This window comes from Epinephelus moara, chromosome 16, assembly GCF_006386435.1.
Source record: "Epinephelus moara isolate mb chromosome 16, YSFRI_EMoa_1.0, whole genome shotgun sequence".
NCBI classification, from domain to species: domain Eukaryota; kingdom Metazoa; phylum Chordata; class Actinopteri; order Perciformes; family Serranidae; genus Epinephelus; species Epinephelus moara.
This window is the reverse complement of record NC_065521.1, coordinates 39,800,310-39,824,639: the sequence shown is the minus strand read 5'-3', so window position 1 is coordinate 39,824,639 and position 24,330 is coordinate 39,800,310. Positions and strand designations below refer to the sequence as shown.

General features: G+C 43.0%; 1 protein-coding gene across 2 annotated transcripts in view; it reads left to right on the top strand.

Moving 5' to 3' along the window:
- Positions 1-24,330, top strand: part of hspg2 (heparan sulfate proteoglycan 2) — a 166,327-nt gene that overhangs the window by 55,063 nt on the left and 86,934 nt on the right. For both annotated transcript variants that reach the window (XM_050064829.1, XM_050064830.1), the window contains exons 4-12: positions 17,250-17,359; positions 17,544-17,602; positions 18,889-19,061; positions 19,963-20,088; positions 20,236-20,445; positions 21,225-21,344; positions 21,576-21,707; positions 22,088-22,232; positions 24,166-24,323. In XM_050064829.1, coding sequence (XP_049920786.1) covers positions 17,250-17,359; positions 17,544-17,602; positions 18,889-19,061; positions 19,963-20,088; positions 20,236-20,445; positions 21,225-21,344; positions 21,576-21,707; positions 22,088-22,232; positions 24,166-24,323 — 1,233 coding nt within the window. The remainder of the gene's footprint in view (positions 1-17,249; positions 17,360-17,543; positions 17,603-18,888; positions 19,062-19,962; positions 20,089-20,235; positions 20,446-21,224; positions 21,345-21,575; positions 21,708-22,087; positions 22,233-24,165; positions 24,324-24,330) is intronic.

The following is a 24,330-nucleotide window of genomic DNA, read 5'->3' as shown; positions in this document are numbered from 1 at the left end:
AGTGAAACTATCTAAGCTTTCTTCAAACCCAGACTTTGTTAACAAAAACAGTGATTTTACCTCACTGAACACAGGAGCTGCTCGTCTACTGCTGCTTTGATTGGTAGCTTGTCAGTGTTGTTGTGTGACTTTGGTGAATCCAAACTAACCCTGCAAGGGGCTGTACACATGCTGCGTCTTTAACCACCTGGGAGACGCGAGGTCAGGCGTTGGGCGCTACTTCTGTGCCTTTTTTGAACTAGCTGTCAAGAGTGCAGCGGCAGCTTGCGTCTGAGGTTACTAAGCAACCTTAAAAAGCACCGTATCAAAGCCTATTAATCTGAAATCCTGAGTGCAGAGCTGATCTTCTTCCAGGAGATGTTTATAAGTGTGTAGACCTATCATCTGTGGGACAGATGTTAAGATCTGGGTAGCCCTGCACTCAAATGATCAACTTTTCCATATCTACCACAGACTGATGTTTTCGGAAAAAGGGAAAGATATCTGTCGGCTGTGATTGGTTGTCCCTCATCACATGACATGCGGTGCATTTGAGTGCGCCTGCTGCACATCTTCACTGAAAACAATGAATTTGAGGGTGCAAAAAACGCGACATATGTACAGCCCCTAAAACACCAAATCTGCTGGCCAAGAGAACAGAAACTTTATAGTAGTACATTTTTCATTTCACAGAAGTCATTTCAACATAGAACACATTTGGTCAGAACCCAAGCTAGACTCAAGCCTAGTCCACACCAGCATGGGCATATCTCATATGACATTTTGTCCTCATGTGAACTGTGTCTCAGGTCACCGAAAACAGACCTTTTGTGAATCTCCGTCCAGGTTGAGAATATTCAGAATCTCAGGTTTTAGTGTTGACCTGTAGACGGGGAAACTGGTCTTGTAACATCCATTTTTGGCCATTATTTCCTTTTGTGAGGTGTCAGAAATGAAGCAACATTTGATGCAGTGGTTGACATGGCCGACATAGTGCTGGCTTTAACTTTGTTACACTTAACGCACCGTGACATTTCCACTATATTAAGGAACAGAGGCGTCTGAATGCCACGGAGGGCACTGCTCCAGGTAGCCTACTGGTAATAGCTTTTTGTCAAGCTTCTGATCGGCCAACCTCTTTTTTGTGTGGCTATAGGGTTATGGTGATATGGTTTTGCATGCTCTTGACAGTGCTTCAGTTGTGGTTTTGCATTTTCATGTGGACAGAGATTTATTCAAACAGTGCTTGTGTAAATGGGAATTTTAATGAGAACACTGTACATGTGGCCTAGGCTAAAATCATAATCAGATCATTTGTAGGAATGAAAAGAATATTAACTGTATTCCTTGTAGTCAAAGTATATTTCAGTACACAGTTCCATAATCTACCTTTGATATACTCCACTCTGTGACATGTTAACTTGAAATTAAATGTGCAGCCTGGATTTTGTCAGGTGATCCAGAGGAAGGATGAGCAGAGAGAGATGTGTTCTGTGTTTAATCTGCAGGGACGTTTTGCGTAAACTTGAGGGTCAGGCTGTCCTTGATCCACTGACTCACAGACAGGTGTCTGGATTCTGTGTCACCTCAGCTGGTTTCACATAATTGGTCGTGAGTGCTTACTGAAAAAACACAATCCAGGTTCATATTCTTGTGTTATCTGTAGGAGAGAACAGATGTTGCAGCATAAGTGGACAGTACATCAGGGTAATGTAGCCTGTCTGTCACTTTGGCCCGGGCAGCGTCACAGATAGGCCACCCACTCAGTGTTTCTGCCTTTTGCATGGGCAGTTTGTTAGATGTGTGTCTCATGACACTGCCACCATGTGTGTGTTTGTGTTTGTGTGCGTGTCCCTGGGTGTCACATACTGGGAGACTCCTGGGTAGTTACACAGAGGGACGAGTGCTGGCAGCTGCAGCTATTTTGGTGAGGTCTTTGTTGTTGCGCTGCCGGGGGCCCTCAAGGTGGTCACACACTGACCCCAGAGTACGGCAGAAACTTGCTTCGCATTATGATCAGCTTACTCCTTTTGTGGAAAAGGCAGACAAAACACGACGACTCTGTTGTTGAAGGAAATGTTTGGGTTAACCTTTATCTGAATTGTCAGCCGCTGATAAAAAGCCTCCGTTCACAAACAGTTAATGGTCAGTGACACTGAGTATAATGCACATTGTTCTGAAAGCCTACTGCTGAATGGACTCAGTGAGTGACTTGAGCCTCATTACTGCACCTTTCCCCATGATGCTACACTCTGTTGTACCAAAAACAAATGTGTTGCCTTGGAGAACTCGTCTGTGCCGCTCCTCTTTAGGAAAGAGCTGTTGGGCTGTTTCATTGAAAGAGAGCGCAAGTGGCTGTATGAATGATCTCTTTATCCTCAAGGACAGGCTTGTAACTGATACATGTGTTTATTTTGAAGACCTTCACTATAATCTATGCTGCAGGAGAAGAAAATATCTTAAATTGGAGGAAAGTAAATGGTTTGTTGTGTCACAAAACAAATGCTGAATTAGAACTTGTGGTTATTGGCAGGGTTTTCAGTTGTCCCGTAGTTTTCCCAGATCTGAGAGTTTATTTGGACACAGCCACACAGTTTCCTGGTTAAACACCAGAGAATATCCATATCAAGTAATGCCTCTCCTGGGATTTGTTAAACTGTTTTTTTCTGTTGGAGGATACAGGACATGTGCTAACTGTTAAAAGATATCAGTCTTAACTTCTCCTCTGATTTCTAAGAGGGGTTTTTCTGAGGCTGGTCGCAATAATGACTTAATCGACTTACTGTACAATATATAGACCTGACCTTGCTCATGTTGTTGACCTCAATGTTTGCCTACATGCGTGGTTTTTAATTCAAGAAAGTAACAGACATTTAAGCCAACATGAAGCCAGAATCAAAAGCAGGGTTTTCCCGATCATTTTAGACACTTTTAGAGCCGACATCACGATCACGTAATTTCATTAGCTGGATGCAAAACACGACTCTCCATCACAGGGCTGTAGGCTACATAGGAGTCTTAAAATTACGTCTTGTTGTGTTATTGGGAGCCAGAATAGAAGGAGTCATGGCTCAAAACTTAAATTTTATCGCATGCCAGCCGCCACTGCCCGTCAATCAAAACAAAGACAACTATGGTTAAATGTGACAAGACCAAAGGACTGGATGGAGGCGATCATCAAAAATGCTCACATGTGCAGCGCACACTTCATATCAGGTTAGGGAAAAAGTATTTCCTGTTGTAGGGATGAATAACGTTATGTGTATTAAGGGTTATCATGTCCACTGAATCAGAAACTGGGGAGGGACTAAGAGGAATAATGGATTTCTCTGTGACACTAACTTTTTAGCATATTGGCTAACGTTAGCTTCAATAGCAAAACAAACTGGAGGAAACCGTTCAAGTGTCGTCCTCCTTTGAAAGATTGGCATAATTATCAACCACAAAGCTTCCTGTGACATCATCCATCCACTGAGTGAGAGCATACAGGTCGGCCAGTCTGGTCCCGTTGGTCTTTACGAACAATCCAGTGGAGTAAGCTCTAGCACTCAAATGAATATTTCTTCATGCATAACTTGTATCATCTTCCTCCACTGTCTGAAACGAGCCAACAGAACTTGCTGGCTAGTGCTAGCTAATGTCTGTGGAGAATTATTTTGCCTCCAGCTAAGCCCCGCCCACCGAAAAACATCATACTGTTTACTAACAGTAAAAGGGTCTAAAACAGGGGTTGGCAACCTGTGGCTCCGGAGCCACATGTGGCTCTTTAGCCCCTGTCCAGTGGCTGAGCCTTTGAGAAAAGAAGTCTATGGAAATTCATTCTATGAATCCAGATGTTGCTGAACCTAGATAGCAGTGGCTGGTTAGCTATGGATGCCAAATCCAAAAAAGTAAATTGAATAAAATAGAGAATGTAGTAGTGCGTGGACAGATTTGTTTGCTCTCACTGCCAGCTCTGCAAAATTTAAGTACCAGATAATTATTAATAGTGCCCTGCACAGTGGCCACCTTGTGGTAAAACATATTAACAAATGCTTATTTAGACCATAAGTATACGCTAATTTAGACTTAATAGGCTATTAACCTTGATTATAAGGCTCAAACATGTTTTGCGGCTCCACACAGATTTTTTCAAATTATTTTTGGTCATAAATTGCTCTTTTAATGGCAAAGGTTGCAGACCCCTGGTCTAAAAGACTTTGGCGCCGCAAATCTCCTTTTTTGTTTCCTCTATAATCCCATCTATTTGCACAAATCCAAATAAAAATGAAGCAACACTTCAATGATGACACAGTGTAGCTTACCGGTAGCCTGCAGCTGCACTTTTGGGGTAGAAGAGGCACAGTCCTGATAATAGTTAGCTTGGCACCCCCTGGCAACGAGCCAAAAAGTCTGTCATTTGTAGTTTAACTCTCCAACAACTTTATCCTCTGCTCCGTAAATCCACCAGTAAACCGCCTAGCTCCCATGCCGTCAATCCATCGTAACCGACTTCAGCACATCAGCAAGATTATGGAGGTAACTGCGGAGCTCCCAGAGCTTCACTAAGCTTGTTAATTAGTCATTAGTAGCTTGGTTTTGGTTTTGTTGGCCAAAATTTGTATTTGGTTTTAAAATGAGTAATTTTGAGCTACTTCTACTGTACAAAGGCACTCTAAGTGTATACTTTGTTGTATTAACAAGTGTTAATTACTTTTTTGAAAATACATTTAATACTTTCTTCATATTCCAATTTCACTGTCTGAGTGAACTCAAACTTGTCCAGTGGCATAAAATGGTCTCAAAATGACAATAATATTGTTTATCGTTAATATTTCTGGGACAGTATAACATCCAACAAAAGTAGTCATCATAATAGGCCTCGTATATCTGCAAAGTTCCTGAGTGTGCTTGCTCTGAAACAGTGGCTGCCCTGTTTCAGTCAGAGATCATAGAAGAGTTCAGAGTAATAATGAAGCTGTTACCTCCTTCTCTCCGGCTCTCACTCCCATTCTGACAAGGATCACAACATATCTGCAGCCTTTGAAGTAGCGGATGTGTCATTAGCTTTGATTAGTCTGGGTCACTATTCTTGGTGGGAGACCTCACATGGTTTGGGAAGGGCAAGTTTTCTGTCAACTGTTTCCTGGCAGGACATTGTAGACTTTGAATCATTTTTGCTTAGTTTGCAGATTTCAGTTCACCAGACTGTAGCTCCAGGCAGCAGCAGTAGGCCTGTCACAATAACTACTTTCATTAGAGGATATATTGTCCCAGAAATAATTGGGAAAAAGGATGTTATTGACATTTTCAGACCATTTTATGTCACTGATAAAATGATAATAGCCTGATAATGCAAGTACACCCTGTGAAAGAGCAATGAATTTTTGATCTTTAATTTTGAAACACTGGAATCGAAATATGGAAAACATATTTAAAGTATTTTTTAAAAAAGTAATTAACACCTGTAAATATACACTCACCGGCCACTTTATTAGGTACACATTGGTAGTACTGGGTTGGACCCCTTTTGCCTTCAGAACTGCCTTAATTCTTCACCTGACCCTACCATCTGAATGTCTCAGCAGAAATCCAGACTCATCAGACCAGGCAACGTTTTTCCAATCTTCTATTGTCCAGTTTTGGTGAGCCTGTGTGAACTGTAGCCTCAGTTTCCTGTTGTTAGCTGACAGGAGTGGCACCTGGTGTGGTCTTCTGCTGCTGTAGCCCATCTGCTTCAAGGTTGGACGTGTTGTTGGTTCAGAGATGGTCTTCTGCAGACCTTGGTTGTAACCAGTGGTTATTTGAGTTACTGTTGCCTTTCTATCATCTTGAACCAGTCTGGCCATTCTCCTCTGACCTCTGACCTCTGGCATCAACAAGGGATTTTGGTTCACTGGATATTTTCTCTTTTTGGGACCATCCTCTATAAACCCTAGAGATGGTTGTGTGTGAAAATCCAGGTAGATCAGCACTTTCTGACAGACCAGCCCGTCCGGCACCAACAACCATGCCACGTTCAGAGTCACTTAAATCACCTTTCTTCCCCATTCTGATGCTCGGTCTGAACTTCAGCAGGTTGGCTTGACCATGTCTACATGCTTAAATGCATTAAGTTGCTGCCACGTGATTGGCTACCTAATAAAGTGGCAGTTGAGTGTATTTAAAATTACAGTACCTCCATTTGAGTAGCCAAAAATTACTTTTGATACTTAAAACAAAAGTTGGCCAGCAAAACAAAGCTAAGTGATGCTTCTTGCGACTAATAGACCAGCTTTGCGAAGCTCCAGAAACACCTCCAGTTATCTCCATCACCTGGTTGGAGTGCTTGCCGGTAGCCTGCAGCTGCACTTTCGAAGTGGAAGAGGCACAGTCCCAATAGATCGCCAACTTCTGGCAACAAGCCAAGAAGTCTGTCTTTTGTGGTTTTACCCTCCAACAACTTCATCCTCCACTCTGTAAATCGATCAGCAAATCCCCCAGCTCCCAGACTGTTCATCCGCATGCCAAAGTGCAGCTGCAGGCTACTGCTAAGCTACACTGTGTCATCTTTGAAGTGTTGTTTTATTTTTCTTGGGACTGGTGTAAATCGGCTGGATGGAGAGGAAAAAAAGGACAGACCTGGCTGTTTATTCTGGCATCATATTGGCTAAAATGTTGGTGACATTCTTACATAAACAAACATGCATGTATATACAAAGGTCAGTATCAAGATCAGCAAAATGATCATGTCAGTATTATTGTACGATAAGTTGCTGACATAATTAAGGTAACAGGCTTACAGTAGTTGCAGTCAGTCTAGAAGAAAGACATCACACTAACTTTTACTTAATTTCCTGTCCTCTGAAAGACATGTCACAGCGACGGTAATGCTGTATCAGGAGCCATGTGTGTTTTTTTGTATGTGCAGCTGTAAAACAGCTGGATCCAGCACACCCACTTGATTATAAAGGAGCTGTTGTTTACTGCTGTCTGTCGAGGTTTAAGAAATGGAGTCATGCAGAATCTGGATCGAAGTATGAGAATCTGTCTTATCAGCACGGTGCTGGTGTAAAGGACAGAGGATAAACAATTTGTCACATTTGTGTTAATTGACAACGTAACACAGTCTCCTTTTTATTTAAGAGACAGTGAACAGATACTCGTTCCACAAGGGTGCCTCTGCTAAAACCCATCTTTGTTTCAGAGCAGCGAGAGGCCTCCTCAGCTGACATTTCAGAGCATGCCCCTCGGTGCGACTGCATCCAAAGCAGTGGAAGAATGAATGAGTCACCACAAAACAGAACATGGTCATTGTTGCCCGTGCCAGTACAGAGGGCTCAACGTTTGGTAAAAAAAAAATGGTTATAATGGTGCTCGGTTCTTTCCATTTAGGAGGGAAAACAGGAAGCAGCTCCTCCCTGCGTGTCTGCAATGCCCTAGGGTGTGTGTGTATGTGTGTGTGTCAGACAGCAGACGTGAAGAGCGGTGCGTGGAAGTGTGTGTTTGGTTCATAGGATATCCTCTTCGTTCCGTTGGACCGAAGAGGAGTCATTCCAAAAGAGATGCCCTTTGATCTTTTTCCTCCTTGAAGCTGTCATGCAAGCAGACTTCCTGTGTGTTGCCAGACAGGCGCTGGTTGAAGTCATTAGTTGACAAAAACCACAGGATCCATTGTCCCACTGAGCACAACTATCCACCACACCAGGATGGTAATGATTAGTGGGACAGCTGATAGCGAGAAATTGGTGCTGACATTATTAGCTTTTCCTAAAAATGATGATGACAGCTTTACTTTCACTTCCTGCTGTTGTGTTGGCTGATTTGTTCTGTCTATTTTACATAATTTCATGCAGATCAGTGACTTCTATGTGTTGTCTCATGCCAGCGATGTGTATTTCAAGGCTCAGTGACTTTTTCCCTGATTTCCTGTTTCTGTTTAAGGAACCTTTAAAAGAAGGAAGAGTCATCACGTCAGTGACAGCGTGCGAACTTTGCTTTGGTGTCAGACTTTGGTGCCACTTCTATTGAAGTTAATGGGTGGGCACGGCAAGTCCCTCTATAACCCATCATATTTGTGCTGTTTCACATTTGATTGAAAAAAGGCCTCCACTAAATTACAAAAAACACCCATTACACGATGTTGACTGTTTTTATCTCAGTGTGTGTGTTTGTTTCCATGTCAGTGGTCTCCAAACAGATCATGGCTCTGTCCAGCAGCTGCATATAACTCAACTCAAGCCTGTTTGGTCCAGTGCATCATGATACATGACCAAATGGCGCAGGTCTAACGGGATGTCACTGACCATACCGCTACAGCACCTTGCACTTATAGCCTCAGTGATTCAATCACCTGGCTTATATTATTAGCTAGCACACACATAAGTCATGACAGCTTAAGAGGTTGTAACATTTGCTATCCCTCACCAACACTGCTAGCCTGGACTCATTGCCACTCCAAACACTTTCAGTGGGTGGGAGTACTCACCTTGACAGACAAACTCCGACAGACAATCAGCGTGACAAAACACCAGGGAACATTTTCTCTATCACCAACAGAGCCAGTTGATATATCAAGCTTTTGCCAAATCCAGTTGGAAGAATGTCTAGTACATAGACATGTTCTTGTTTAATTGTTGTTATCGACTCTATTTCTGCCATAACTTCACTTACTGCTGTGTTTACTCTGCTAACGTCAGAGTTAGCGCGTGCTGCTCCAGGAGCCGCCATTACTGTTCGGCAAGCTGCATTTTACATCAACTACAACGCAGTCCCTAATTGGCTGTTGTCAACTACGGTGCAAATCCCTGAGTAGCCAAGATTGGATTTTAATTTCTGGATATAAGGCGGGGCAGCAACAAGTTTGGACTTGTACAGAGAGTGAAACAGAATGTTGAGCTCATGTCATCAGGATGGTCTTAATAGGCTACAACGGCGCAGCTCACAAGAATTATTTCCCACTGATGTTAATGGTATTATCTCCAATTAAATCATCAGCATAAACAACACTGAAGTGTTTTACTGTGATTTTATTAAGAGCGAACAACAAGTTTCGCCCATGGCTTCTTCAGGTTCACATAACAGAATCACATGAGCACTCACATGGGTCACATGACTACTTATCACAGTTATTTCAATTTTCTTTTTCAATTTTTTTTCTTCACATTCTTCAGAAACATTTTCCAAAAGATAATCTTCAATTCATCCAAAAAGCAAAATACCTTTACACAAAATTACATAGATCATCAGTGGCTAATGTTTATGTTCATTGACGAACAAAGTAACAAGTATTGGTCAGTTATAAAGGTCCAAATTTAGAATAATTTGGCGATTGGCACCACCGCCCGACAACAATAGGAAACGTTATGGAGAGAGCTGGCCAAAGTAAGCACTCCCAAACATTACTTATCATTAACAGTTTGCAAGTTGGTTATTAAAGTACATACCTGCTGTGTGTACGTGCTGCACATTTACAATCTCTGATCTGGCTAACTGCAATCTGGTCAGTGTTAATAACAGGTCGGACCTGCCCCGTTTGGTCACATATCATGATGTATTGGACCAAACGGGTTTGAGTTGAGTTATATGCAGCTGCTGGACAGAGCCATGATTTGTTTGGAGACCATTAACAATGAAAACAAACGCACACATTTAGATCACGTAATGTGTTTCAGTCAAAAGTGAAACAGCACAGATACGATGGGTTATAGTGAGACTTGCTGTGCCCACCCCGTTGACTTCAGTAGAAGTCTGAAACCAATGCAAAACTCGGATGCTGTCACTGACGTAATGACCCTTTCTGTCTTTATAGTTTCCTTGTTTCTGTTAAGACAGCTCTTATGACAATTCTCTTTCTGATTGTCACTTTCTATTTTCTCTCCTCGCTTCCAATCATTTCCTCTCTAACTCTCCTGAAACTTTAACCTCTCTGCACCTGCCTGGCTAACTTGATCCTTCTCCCTCGTCCATGTGTCGCTTTTCTTGTTTGATCCTTGACCTCTGGCTCCTGTTTGTGCCCCGACGACCTCCGCGCCACGTCTCTCTTCCCCCCCTGTCTCTTGCTCCTTGCTCCTCGCCCATCATCGCTTGCCCATAGCACACTGGTTGGACTCTTCGAATCTGGGGAACATACAGAGCCCAGTTGAACCGAACTACAGTAAGTCCTCAAGCGCTTCTTTCTTTTTTATCCTGCGGTTTCACCCCCCTCTCTTGTCTTTGGCACACTCTCCTGTCACCTGCTCTGCGCAGTTATGCACTCTCATTTCCAAACACACTCTCAGATAACATTCCAAGGAAGACTCAGCTTGGGCATGCAGTGTTTAAGTCCAGCAGGTCTGTTTTTCCAAGTGTCTTGCAGGCGTCTCCCAGTGTTTTCTGATGCCGGCGGAAAATGATGGGGTTGTTCCATCGAGTAATAGAGTTCATCTCGCTCGAGTGACAACACTTTGCCTTCCAGCTGAAAACATCCTTGTCAAGATATGTTGGAATTACGTTACTGCTCATCCCTACGGACAGCCAACACTTGCAAAAATGTCTTCCGCGATTTAATCTGAAAAGTGCTTTTGGTAATTTCAACCTCATGCAGATGGCTCAGCCCAGTGATACGAAGCAGCTGTTCTGCAGAATCACTACAACATGAGTATGAAAATGTACTTTGTTAAACACAATGGTGGGTTTTGACGCTTATATTGCAAGCTGTGGGAGAGCTCCACGGGGCAAGCTTAATAGTGAAGCCAGAAGTTATTCATAAGAGCTCCCCCGAGGGCAATGAGTGGACTTGGAGACAGAGTTGTTGGCTGGCCACCAGCAAAAGGGTTAAGTAGTGGGGGTCCTGTCTACAAGAGTTAAGTTGAGACAGAGGCAGCTGGCACATGAATATATTACACGAGAGGGGAGAGAAAGATTTAAAAGTAGATGGAGATGAGAAAGACAAAGAGGAAAACCCCACGGAGGGGAAAAACATGTATTATTAAAGGTTTTTGATTGGATAGTGAGGCAGTGTGGTTTGGGCCATGTTCTTTTGGATTCTTTCGCAGTGACTCGGGTGGTGCTGGGACGATGCCGTGGGCACAGCCTTGGGGGTTGAAGGTCGAGCCCAAAGCGGCTGGGCTTTAAAGGACAGGCCGGGCTCACTGCTCAATCAAGTCTTTGTCTTCTGTATAGGCCTTCATGTGTTCAGCGGGGGCCCATTGCACAAAGCCACCACAGTTCTGCTGAACAGCTTTAATAGCTAAATAAGTTTGTGAATTAAGAGTGTGGAATGCTATTTTTCCACTTTTTTTTTTCATCCCACTTGCATGTCTGCACTCTGACAGTTTCATCACTCTTGATGGTGGCGGTGCTTGACGAGGGGATTTCCCCCCTCCCGCTGGAAGCAGCGAGTGATGCACAAGAAAATGGGGTCTTGGAGTAAAAGAGCCGCTCGTTAGCAGCCGGGCACAACCCGGCACTCTAATCAAAGGATCTGAGGCGGCGGCAGTCCCACACTCGCCAGTCTGTAACGTCAAAGCGGCAAGCTCAGAGAGAGTTGGGGCTACGGGCTGCTGTTGACCCGGCGGCGAGGACCCACTCAAGTGATTAGATTATATGCGGGTCAAATGAGGCGCTTTGATGACTAACTTTGATGTTGCCTGTCTTCTGGGTCCACATTCAGGCTGAACAATTATTCCTACAGGTCTGACAGTAACAGGCTGTAAAACAAGCATTCAGGCACCCTGCCAGGCAGCGCTAATGCCTGCAGTTCTGTCGTTACATGTTCACCTCGCTGTGTGTTTTCATAGGCAGCGCTCAGTTTACTTTGTCATAAATGTGGCTTTTCCTCACCAGGAATGGGATGTCTTGGAGTGCCAGTGCTGTGTGTGAGGAAAGAGAATTTAGCAGTGTTTAAAGAGGACAGCTGTTTACCAGCCAAAGCTCAGGCAGTGGAGCATAAGGAGGCAAAGTTTCCCACAGGCCTTTAACACAGACAACACACAGCTGGAGTGTGAGACACAGAATCTTTAAATGCTCTATATTCAAGATTGCAAACATTGATATAGCAACAAACAACTGTTCAATCAGTTAATGTCCGAGAATATTTTTGACTGGCCTGTAGGTTAATTTTCTGCTCTTCAGTTTCTTGCACCTTGCACCACCCAGATCTGGTGGGAGCTAGCTAGCAGCGTATCGTCCTCACCCAACAGCATTGCTATGGAAACATGGTGCCCACCCTTCGGTCTCCCACCAGGTCACCCTTTAGCATTGTTATCTATGGGTGCACACTGCACAAACTAGACTGTTTGTAAATTCGGGGCGATTGTAGCATTTGGTTGTTCAGAACACTACTTTATCTGAGCAGCAGAGCGCCAAGCGGAGTGAACGCGTGATTAACTTAATATTTCGTTAACTCTTGTAGAAATACGTGAGGGCGGCTGATTGGCGAAACATTGGCGGTTTGATCCCTGGCTCCTCTAGTCAACATGCCGCAGTATCCTTGGGCAAGATACTGAACCCCAAGTTGCTCCCAATGGCTGTTCCATCGGTGTGTGAGTGCATGTGAATGGTTACTGAGCAGCAGATGGTACCATGTATGGTAGCCTCGGCCACCAGTGTTTTAATATGTGTGTGAATGGGCAAATGTGGCTCATAGTGTAAAAAGCTCTTTGAGTGCTTGGAAGACTAGAGAGAGAGAGATTTACAAACACACTTTTTGTTATCACTGTTAGCTGTGTTAGCACTGTTAGCAGTGTCAGTGGTGCTAATGTAGTTAAAAATGCTAAAGGGGTCTAGTGGCTCAAAATAAAGCTACTTATTCACCAAGGCTTGAGGGGGCACCAGAGGGTGGCCACCAATGTCATACCACCACGAGGACAGCGTTACCAGCCGAATGAGCAGTGCTGCTAGCTAGCTCCTACCCACTCGAGGAGGTGCGCAGTGCAGAGAGGCCAAGGCTAATGTTAGCTAACCATGTTAATGTGGTTAGCCAGCTGTCTGTCAGCCCAAAGAAATAAACATTAAATGCAACATTACATCACAAAACATTAATATTTCACCACGTCCAGATGGGACAGTCCTTTTTCTTAAAAATTAACTGGTTAGTTACCACGTAATGGGAGTGAGACAATCGGAAGCAAAATGGACAGAAACTGACATCCCTAGTAAAAATAAAGTGGAGTAAAAGCGTCCTGAGCAGAGAATAAAGTCACACTCCCTCTGTGTGTGTTGTAGTTTGAGCTTCTCTGTACTTTGTTTTGTTAACTGGGCCAGCAGGTCTGTTTCCTTGAAGCTGTTAGCCCGCCATGACGGTTGGCTCTGTGAGCACTGTTGCTGTTGTTAGCACAGTTAGCCCTGTTAGCACCATTTTGGCTCAGCCACCTCCATGTTTGCTTGTGACATCAGAGGTGAGAGCCGTGTGCAGGCAACATCAGCCACGACTCTGAATGTCATATTTAGCATCTTAAACTTTTAACTTCAGTAGCCCCTGGTGAGCATGATAAATGTCTGATAGGGTCCAAATGTCTCATGATTATCCAAGGAGAAAGGAAAGGAAGATAGCAATTTACACCAAGAGTGTTGGTATTTTCTCTGCTTGCTGTGTGTGTGTGTGTGTTAGCAGGTTTATTGTTTTGCACATATTTGGGCATATATGTTTGTAACTAGAGGCTGAGGAGCTGCCTATTTAGAACATGACTCTTTGCTTTTGGCATGGTAAGTAGCATCTGACTGCAAGAAACAGTACAAATATTGACTTCCTCCCTAAACCCAGTCTGAAATCAGAGGCTGGCAGGCCCGTCCTAACAAAGTGTTGGCAGGAGTGTGAGAACGCGGCACCCTGTGGGCCTGGGCTATTTTAAGTTTCATGGGCTAAGCCTGTGACTTTGGGATTATAATAATACAGCTGATATTTTTGTTGATAATGAGTTACTCAGATAGCTCATCAAGATGTTGTATACAGATAATTATATTCAGCTATGTTTACAAAGTCTATCTATAACTGGAGTGGAAAAATTGATTAGTGATTAGAGTTAATCCCTTTTTTGTTTTGGGATGTCAACATTATAATGCTCAAAAGTTAATACAGATTTGGAAACAACTGCTCCTATAAAAGGCCAAAGGCTTCTGAGATGTGGGATTGAAACTGGCACTGATATAGATGTGTCCCATACAAAGTGTTAGCCCCATTAAAGTGTGAACCTTATGTTCATTTATTTTGTAAGGTGTGATTGTACAAAACTGGTTTGCATACCAATGCATTTAAATAAATCAGCATGACATCGTGATACATTGTGTAAAAATCTTTTCGTAAAGGGTGACACTGCAGGTCAATAGAGTAAAAATTTTAACTAATCAGTATCACCATGGAACTTCCCCAGTTCATTACCTACACTGAGACAATTATTTGGGTATGACAAAATTTCTGAAATTTTATATTCAAACATGCAAATGAGGCAGTGTGTAATTGAATATATGATAATTTCAAAAAAATAAATAAATGAAAAATCCAGAATAAAAATCTTAACATTTGGTGAAACCAGGTTCTTTTTTCATTTTGAGAGTCAAAGGTTTACAGAGGGACTTTTCGCCATGTTTTTAGGTATAAAATGTCATTTGTAAAAACCACGAGGATATAGATAGCAATGAAACTGGAAATTTTGGTGTTTTTAAGTGCTTCTGAAGTAGAGATTTTTGGGTCAGTGTGAGGAAAAAAATGAGAAAATGGCCTTTAAAGATATGTACTGTAAAATTGTATACATTTTTGGGCAATAGGGTAAAAAATTTAACCCATAGATATCACCATGAAACCTCCCCAGTTGGTTGCTGACATTAAGACAATATTTTTTTGTATTACAAGTTTTCTGAAATGTTATGTTTAATATGCAAATGAGGCACTGTCTTTTTAAGTATGTGCTTTTTGCATACATTTTCAGAACAGAAATCTGAACTAAAATAAACATCTAAATGTTAATTTTGGATGTTTTCTTTCCACCAGTGCAGGGATAGGTGACCTGCAGCTCTGGAGTTGCATGTGGCTCATTAGCCCCTCTTTCGTGGCTCACTGTGGCTTTGACAGACAATAATATGGAAAATGAATAACTGTTATTTTTTTAACATACTAATTTTCATTTATTTTTTAGGCCTTAAGTGAGTCTTACGTTCTTCAACTGTAAAAATGTGTAGCCTATACACCGATTTTTTAATAAAGTTTTAACTTTTTGTCGACTAAAATGTGTCGTACGTCTGTGACCTGGCACCTTTTCCTTTAAAGACATCACTAGTGATGGCTACAGTTGTCTTGAGTCTCCCTAGCCAGGCTAGCTGTGGATTCCAAATCCAAAAACGGAAAAGACTCAGAGGAAAATAGAGAATTCAATACTGTGTGGACAAAGTCATTTGCTTTCATCGGCAATGCTGCAAAGTTGAACACCAAATAACCATAAATAGCCCACTGCAGAATAGCCACCATGTGCTAAAACATACATGTATGCATGAATGCTCATTAAGATCTATTAGTAATGTTCATTCATTAATTAATTTTGCTTCAACTGCTTATCCTGTTGGGGGTCACGGGGGGGCTGGAGCCTATCCCAGCTGACATTGGGCCAGAGGTGGGATACACCCTGGACAGGTCACCAGACTATCACAGGGCTGACACATAGAGACAGACAACCATTCACACTCACATTCACACCTACGGACAATTTAGAGTCACCAATTAACCTGCATGTCTTTGGACTGTGGGAGGAAGCTGGAGTACCTGGAGGAAACCCACGCTGACACGGGGAGAACATGCAAACTCTGCACAGAAGGGCTCCTCCACCCTGGGTTTGAACCAGGCGACAGAGCTAACCACTGCACCACCATGCCGCCATTAACAATAATGTACATAGGCTAGATTAGACTTAAAATATGTCTGGCTCAAATATGTTTTGCAGCTCCAGACAGACTTTTTTTCCTTTTTGGCCAAAAATGGCTCTTGTAATAGTAAACATTGCCGATCCCTGCGCTAGTCTGAAAGAAAACTTGTTATAGAAGCAAAATAACCCAAAATCTCATCATGGACCAGTGCATAAAAATACTGTTTTCACCTGTAGTGTCTCCACTTAATGGTCAGTCTGACCCACATATGTGGCAGATGGGTGGAGTTTTTCGTATGCAGGGCAATTTGAGGGCTAGATGAGGAGAAGAAGAAGAGAATTCTATTGTCAGAGTACAAAAAGAGATTGAACGTTGCCTCTTTCTCATCACCACATTTCTTCAGAATGATTAGAAGGCAAGGTCAAGCAAATTAGTATTTTTCTGGGTTCACTCAGGGACACTTGAGCAGAGACAATGAACTCAGTAGATCTGAATCCAACCAGCTGCTTTTAACGTTCTGAAAGTGAAAGTTAAAAAAAAGGGACCTAATTGCAGCTTCTGTATGATTCAGAGTTCCTTACGTTCATCTAGTTGACCTAGATGTTTGACAGCCGGTCAGACCAGCTCCTGCAGCCTCTCTGTAGACCATTGATACAGTTCCTGCTGCAGCCCCCTCTGCTGCTCTGCTGCCTGCCGGCCTGATGTGTTTGACTTGCTACAAGTGGAGGGAATGTTGAGGGCCCCTTCTACAGTCATTCACAGAGGATTTTCTTCTTCTTCCTCTGCAGCCGCTGGCACAGTAGCGATGCTGACTCAAACTCCCACTTACCTTCCAACTCTCTGATATCATCAGCGTTCAATCAGGGGATCTGGTGCAGACTTGTGACCCTGCTATTTTGGCTAATATCCACGAACTGCGTGTTTGAATGTTTGCATTGATTTCAGACAGTGTGGTCGGTTCTGTTTGCAACAAAGGCGCTTTATCTGTCTACCACTATTTGTGAGTATGTGTCTCCATGTGTCTGTGACTCACAGAGATACAGACAATAAGACATGCATTCATTGATATTATAATTTCATGGTTGTATTTGAGTATGTGAGGATAGAGTGTCAGCTTGTGCCTGTTGTTGGGGCCTATGTGTGGTGCAGCGCTGCAGTTGTCGGTTTTAGTGCAGACTCGACCACAACTGAGATATGGAAATAGACGCCATAATTTGTATGTGGCTCTGATTTAAGCCACAGTCATGCTCTTCAGTTCAGACTTTGTAAAACATTTACCCAAAGCCTTTGCAAAGGGAAATAATTCTCAAACAGTATCCCATATCAAATCGTCTTTAATAAACTTCACCACTTAATCTTGGCTCTGGCTTATAATACCTAAACTCTGCAACAGATGGACGTTAATGCTGAGCCTGTGGTCGTTGTGTGTTATTGTGTGGTTTAGCTGACAGATTCTCCTCCCTTCCCTGTGTTTCTAGTTTATTACAGAGCTCTCGTCAACTTCACCAACTCCCTTGTCTACGGCCCCGAGCTCGAGGACATCTTCTCTCCAGCCTTTAATGAGATCTCTGAAGCAGTGGTGGACACGGTACGTCGTACTCTCACAGGATAAACTCCACTGAATAGCAGTCATGTACAGTACACCAAGGCTTACCTTATAAGGCTCAGGCATGTTATTTATGACTTTGCTGATTTAAGTATGTGTGACCTTATGTCTGAAAATAAGACGCAGGTTTATTTCATCTTAACCAAGTCTGGTTTTCCCTCCGCAGCTGGAGTCGGAGTACAACAGGATTCCAGGTGTCCAGACAGTCAGCGTGGTCCTCATTAAGTAAGAACACCAATCCTTTAAATCTTGCCCTGTGACATCCAGAGTAGATACCCTGCAGCTGTGTGCGGCTGCTGTCTGGGTGTCTCACTCTGGCCAGGTGATATTTCTTTTCTTTTTCCAAACTGCACAAGGCCAACAGTGTCGGCCTACAGTCAGTAATTCATCAGCAATGAGTAATTCCACAAAGGGACGTCCAAAGAGAAACTTTACCTCTAACAAGCTTTCCTTTTTAAAGGAGAAGTTCACCCCAAAATCAAAAATGCATATTTTTCCTGCTTTTTATTAATCTAGTATGTTTCTGTGTGAGATGTGGAGATGTAGGCCATAGATATGTCTGCCTTCTCTATAATGGAACTAGATGGCACTCAGCTTGTGGTGCTCAAAGCGCCAAAAATGCATTTGAAAAACTCAACAGCAATGTCTCTTCCCAGAAGTCATGACCAGTTTAGTCAAGATAATCCACAGACCTTGTTGTGAGCAGTTTCATGTAGGAACTACGGCCTCGTTTCCACCAAGCAGTTCAGTTCATTTGGGTTCAGTTAGGGTGCTTTCACACCTGCCCTGTTTGGTTCGGTTCAATCGAACTCAAGTTTGTTTGCCCCCTAAGCGCGGCTTTTTGGGCATGTGTGACCACAACCGGACAGAGACCTTCTTGAAGAGGTGGTTACAAACAAACTCTACTCTAACAAACTTTATCTGGTCCGTTTGTAAATGCTGCCGTGAGAACACGAACCAACTCTAGGCAATTATACAACTTTGTAAGAAGAGTAGTCCCTGATTCAGACCAAAGCAAGACAACTCTAGTTCTGAAAGCAGCCTTAATTACACATTAAAATGGTTGTTTTAGTGTTTCCATTGTCAAAGGTTGTGGATGGTACCGATTGAACTAATCCATACTGCCCTGTTTCATTGTCACCCCTGTTAAGGTACCTAGCACACTGATCTGATTCTCTGCTCACAACATTATGGATTATCTTGAGTAACCAGATTATGATTTCTAGAAAGAGACATTGCTGTTGAGTTTTTCAAATGTATTTTTTTGGCGCTTTGAGCACCACAAGCTGAGTGCCATCTAGTTCTATTATATTGTAGAGAAGGCAAACATCTCTACATCCAATATCTCCAACACTCAGCAACTCACACCAAAACAATCTGGATTGATAAATAGCACTACAAGTTAGAGGAAAAATATGTATCTTCAATATTGGGGTGAACTGTCCCTTTAACCATCTGCAGTGCACGCCACACAGTCTTTAGCCTCACCAGGCCTTTCTCGCTCTTTACAGGAAGATGATAAGAGAGGATGGCGTGGATGTATTTGTGGAGTTGGACGTGGGTTCTGACTACAACAGCAACGATGAACAGATCCGCAGCGTGCTGTACAACGTGGTGAAGGAGGGAGCCATCGCTTCCTACGTCACATCAGTCCAGGGCTTTCAGTTCAGAGAGCTCGGGGAAGGTAAGATCTCAACAAAGAGGACCGACACAACAAGGACGTAAAGTGACTCTGTTCCACAATAGCTTGCTGTATGTTTACAGCAGCCCACCAGAGGGGTAGGCAGTGCCCTTAACGTTTCCCTCTGGTTTCTAGTTCAACCTCTGCCTCCAGTGGAGCCTATAGCCGTGCCAGGTTTGTACTCTGCCATGCCCTCTTCATGGTGACTGAGCCGACTGTACTGTAGAAGCTGTAGGATGACTGTAGTGCCTTTAGAAAGAACAGTCGAGCATATCCTTCCTTTATGGTGTTGACATTTTATGATGACCTTTACTTTGACATGTACAAGCAATGGTCATGTGGTCTGAGGAATGTTTTGCATGGAGGCACCGATGTGAAGTAGACTTCTCACTATGATCCCGTAGCACACAGTGGATAAGAAGGACCTTTGCATGGCATGAGTTTGATCAGGAATGCTTCTGTTCACTGCGATCTAAACCAGCTTTTGAGCCACACCAATTTCATCAGCTCTGACACAGGCATGTCCACTGACAGAGGATAATAGTAACTTTATCTTCACTCAGACGATAGGGTTCCCATCTACCAGTCTGTCTTTCTCTTCTGATCATCTCTCCATCCATTTATTTAGCTTATATTTAAGCACAGTGGATTTTAAACCCAACAGAGAACGTATATCCTTGAAAATCTCCTCAGTTTCTCAAAGCACACCTGTCCAGTTGCACTTGCTATAGTTACCTGATGGTTGAAGGCCCAGGATGCAGTTCTTTTGTCGTGTTTCACCTCACTTTGTTTTATTTGTGTTGTGATGTGACAGTAGTGTAGTGTATTGGCTGTTCTGTAGCCTTGGCTTGCATGTATTTGATCCTTTTGGACCCCCTCCCTTCCCTTCCCTCTACATCTCTAGTAACCCCGGGCATCAGACCCTGCATGCCAGATGAGCACAGGTGTGGTGATGGGACATGTATCCTGATGGAATACCTGTGTGACAACAGACCAGACTGCAGAGACATGAGTGATGAGACCAATTGTGGTGAGTGGCTTCAGCTTGAGTGGCCAGCAGGTTGTGGCACTGTCTGCTAATAGCATGGAGTACGGGCTGGATGTGAGGCGCATTCACTTAACAGCTTTAAGTAACCACTTTGTGTGTTTGCAAAGTTTAATCAGAGATTTGTTTCAGAAACAAGACGGCCAGCCCCTCCGGTCACCACTCCTCCTACCACCACCACCACCACCACCACCACTGGCAGGAAGCCCCCGCGGCCCCCCAGCCCGCCTGGACCCTGCAGAGCAGATCAAGCCACGTGTCAGAGTGGAGAGTGTATCCCTCGAGACTACATCTGTGACGGAGAGAGGGACTGCTCGGACGGAAGTGATGAGTTCAGATGTGGTGCGTAACACATCCCTTTGCATGTGCACTGCAACTGTGGCACTTGGTTTTTATTGCATTTAATGTAGTGAGTCGTCCTCAGCTCCAGTGTGTAAGATTTAGGGGGATTTAGTGGCATCTAAGGGTGAGGATTGCAGATTGCAACCAGCTGAACTTTTCCCAGTTAAAATTTCTTCAGTGTTCGCTGTTCAGGTGGTTTTTACCGGGAGCAGAGTTATCCACAGAGGTCTCCTCCTCTCTACAATGAACAAACCCAGTGAGTTAACCGGTAAAAACACTGAATAAAGTAGTTTCATGTTAACGCTGCTTGTCGTGGATGGATGTCTAACTACACTGGCCGAGGTGAAGATGTGAAAAAGCAAACGGCCCTATCTAGAGCCAGTATTTGGTTTGTTCTGGGCCACTATAGAAAAATGTCAGTGCAACCTGGTGATCTCCGTAGATGAAGACCCACTCCCTATGTAAATATAAACAACTCATTCCAAGGTAACGAAAACACAATGATTCTTATTTTCAGGTGATCACACACTAAAGATAACAAACCTTTTTATATTTAATTTCTGCCATTATATCCCCCTAAATCTTACACACTGGTCCTTGCAACGTTGTAGTCAAAAGGTAGCTTGCTGTTACACTTTCAAATAGTATTTTCAGCATTCGATTAGCATTGATATTTATACTATTACACATATATTTAACTCTCGAAATTGATTTTAACAGCCCTAATGTTCACACTCTGAGGCACCGACACACTATTATTATCCTCTATCTTTGCACAGGTACTCCATCTCCCTGTGAGCCCAACGAGTTCAAGTGTAAAAATGGCCGCTGTGCCCTCAAGCTTTGGCGCTGTGACGGAGACAACGACTGTGAGGATAACTCAGATGAAACAGACTGTCGTAAGTCTCCTTTTCTTTTGTGAGTCATTAAAAGGCCCACCTTCAAGGAACAGGCCGACGCTTTGGGAAATACGCTTATTGGCTTTCTTGCCCAGATTTAGATGAGAAGATCGATACCACTCTGGTGTCAGATATGAGAGTGGTATTGATCTTCTCATATAACTCTCGACCTTAAATTAATGCTGTGTGTTTACGATGATGATTAAAAGTTGTTGTAAATCTCCACTGCAGCCACCAAGGGTCCTGGCGACAGGTGTGCTCCTGAGCAGTTTGAGTGCCTGAGCGATCGCACCTGCATCCCAGCTAGTTACCAGTGTGATGACGAGCCGGACTGCCCTGATCGCTCTGATGAGTACGGCTGCAGTAAGTCTCACACCAACAGTGTTTTACAGTCTCTTATTGTATGTTTCTCTCATGGGCAGTTCACTCTTTTCTTTCGTACTTCTTGCCCTCTCTCTGCTTCTTTGACTCTTCTCTATAGTCACCCTCTGAGCTCCTTTGTAGGCTGTGACTAATTTGCTGTGAAGCAGGCACTTTTCACACACGTGTTGACTGAGACACACAGCTTTTTTGTGAAGCATCCATTCCTGAGAACTGAAAAGGAATTGTCCGTCCGTTTCCTCTGACTTTCAGGCATTTATGAGCTTCACTGGATCGCCAAATTCCAGTCACATGCCAGCCTTTTTGTACATGTGCATTTATAATGTGGTTAAAGCAGCTCTCATCTTCTTGACACTCTGCAGCCCCTCCCTCTGTGACAAGCCCGCCGGAGGAGTCCATTCAGGCAGCACGGGGGGCGACGGTGACGTTCACCTGTCAGGCCGTTGGAGTGCCGATGCCCATCATCACCTGGAGACTCAACTGGGGACACATTCCTCTCAGCGGCAGGTGGGTCTGATGATTCATTCTTAACAGTGCTGTCTTTTTATCATCTGAATGTTAACAGTAGAGTTTTGTTGATGCTACTTTCAGAACAGCATGTGTTGCACTGTTTGGGCCAAGCTGTCTCAAACAAAAACATCTGCATCTGATGAAAGCCAGTCTTGTTTAATTGATGTACAGCAGACCATGCAGAGTTGGAAATGACTATTAGTTTGTCTCCTTTTCACATTTCTCACCTGACATATGAGGAGTGTTCTTTGAGACCGCAGTATAACTGCAGACAGACCTGTTAGATCACTGTTTCTGTGCTGACCTCTAATTTTTTTCAGACCCGTGATTCTACTTACTGAGATATTTGTGGTGCGCTGCATCTCCAAAAGTTGCCATATCAGAATGTTCGCTCAGGGCGTAGTCCGCTGTGTGTGTGTGTGTGTGTGTGTGTGTGGTTAGGCAATTATAATTTAATTTTATGGATTTTTGTGTAACAGCAATTCTGCAGACTGTTATAGTGAAAGGCAGAAACAGATGATGTGTTATGGTCCATGCCGTAGTTGATATAAATCCTCCTCCATAGTTTGCAATATATATGCACCAGTTGGGAAATTCTGGCCAATACCGATGTTTAAAAAACTTTTTTTTTTCCTTTTGTTTCTGTGTTATTAATCCCTGTGTGTTATTAATGAGCCCAAATCTAATCATGCAGCTTTCTGAACAACCTTGAATATTACCTCTTACATTAAAAAAAAAAAATAAATAAATAATTTATGCCTCCGCATGGGTGACAGTCATGGTGGGGACATTTTGTTTTTGGGGTTGTCCATCTTATTCTCGTAAACACGATATCTTAAGAACACCTTGAGAGAATTTCTTTGGATTTGGCACAAACATCCACTTGACCTCAACAATGAACTGATTATTTTAGGTGATCAAAGGTCACTGTGACATCCCATCCGACTCATTCTTGTGAGGGTGATATCTCAAGAACGCCTTGAGGGAATTTTCTAAAATTTGGCACAAACGTCAACCTGGACTCAGTGATGAAATTATTAGATTTTGATGGTTGACTGTTAAAGGTCACGGTCACTGTGACCTCACAAAACATGTCTTTGGCCATTACTCAAAAATTTCTATTCTAATTATGACAAAGTTTCACACAAAAGTCTAATAAGATAGAATATTGAAGTGATAACATTTTATATCCAAAGCCTCAAAGGTCAGCTTCGCTGTTACATCATAATGTTCTGCAAAAACACTTTTCTGGCCATTATTCAATGACATAACTCAGGAACAGAAGAGGGAACACTTGGTCAGATACTGAATTGGTGACACTAATCTTGAAACTGTGGTGGTTCAGATCTTCTGTGCTGCTGAGCTGAGGATGTATGTGAAGCAACCATGTTTTAGAATATGTCTTCATGTGAGTCTGGACAGATTGGTGTAAACTGCAGCTGCAACTTGACTGGTTTCGCAGAGGAGTACAACCACATAATTCTGTTTTGAAAAATAACCTTAACCTGCTACATACTCAATGAGAAGTCTGAAGTACATACATAGCCCAATAAAAAAAATCTTTGTGTGAAACATAAATTAAATGAAAAAGCAATTAGAAAAGCAACAAAATAAAATATAAATATAGAATGCAATGTTTCCATTAAGCACAGACTTAAAGTGGGCTGGAAATGGGGCTGATCATGGGCCTCTTTACAAATGAAAATTATATAACAGTGCGCCTCCTCTTCTGAATATTAATGATAAAAAGAGAAAAAATATATTCATCCAAGATGTGAGAAACATCTGCAGCTGCCATCGGTGGATGTTTTTTTAATTGATAGGCCGATGGCAGTCAACAAGGCGAATATTGGCTATTAAATCCATGCACTTCTAATGTTAGTTTTTGACTGTAAAAGTGATCATTTGTGCTGTTTCTCTATGTTCCCAGGATCTCCATGACCAGCGAGAATGGCCGCGGCACTCTGACTATTCGTGATGTGAAGGAGGCGGATCAGGGAGCGTACACCTGTGAGGCCATCAATGCCAAAGGCCTGGTGTTTGGTATCCCTGATGGAGTGCTGACTCTCATATCAAATCCAAATCCAGGTACTGA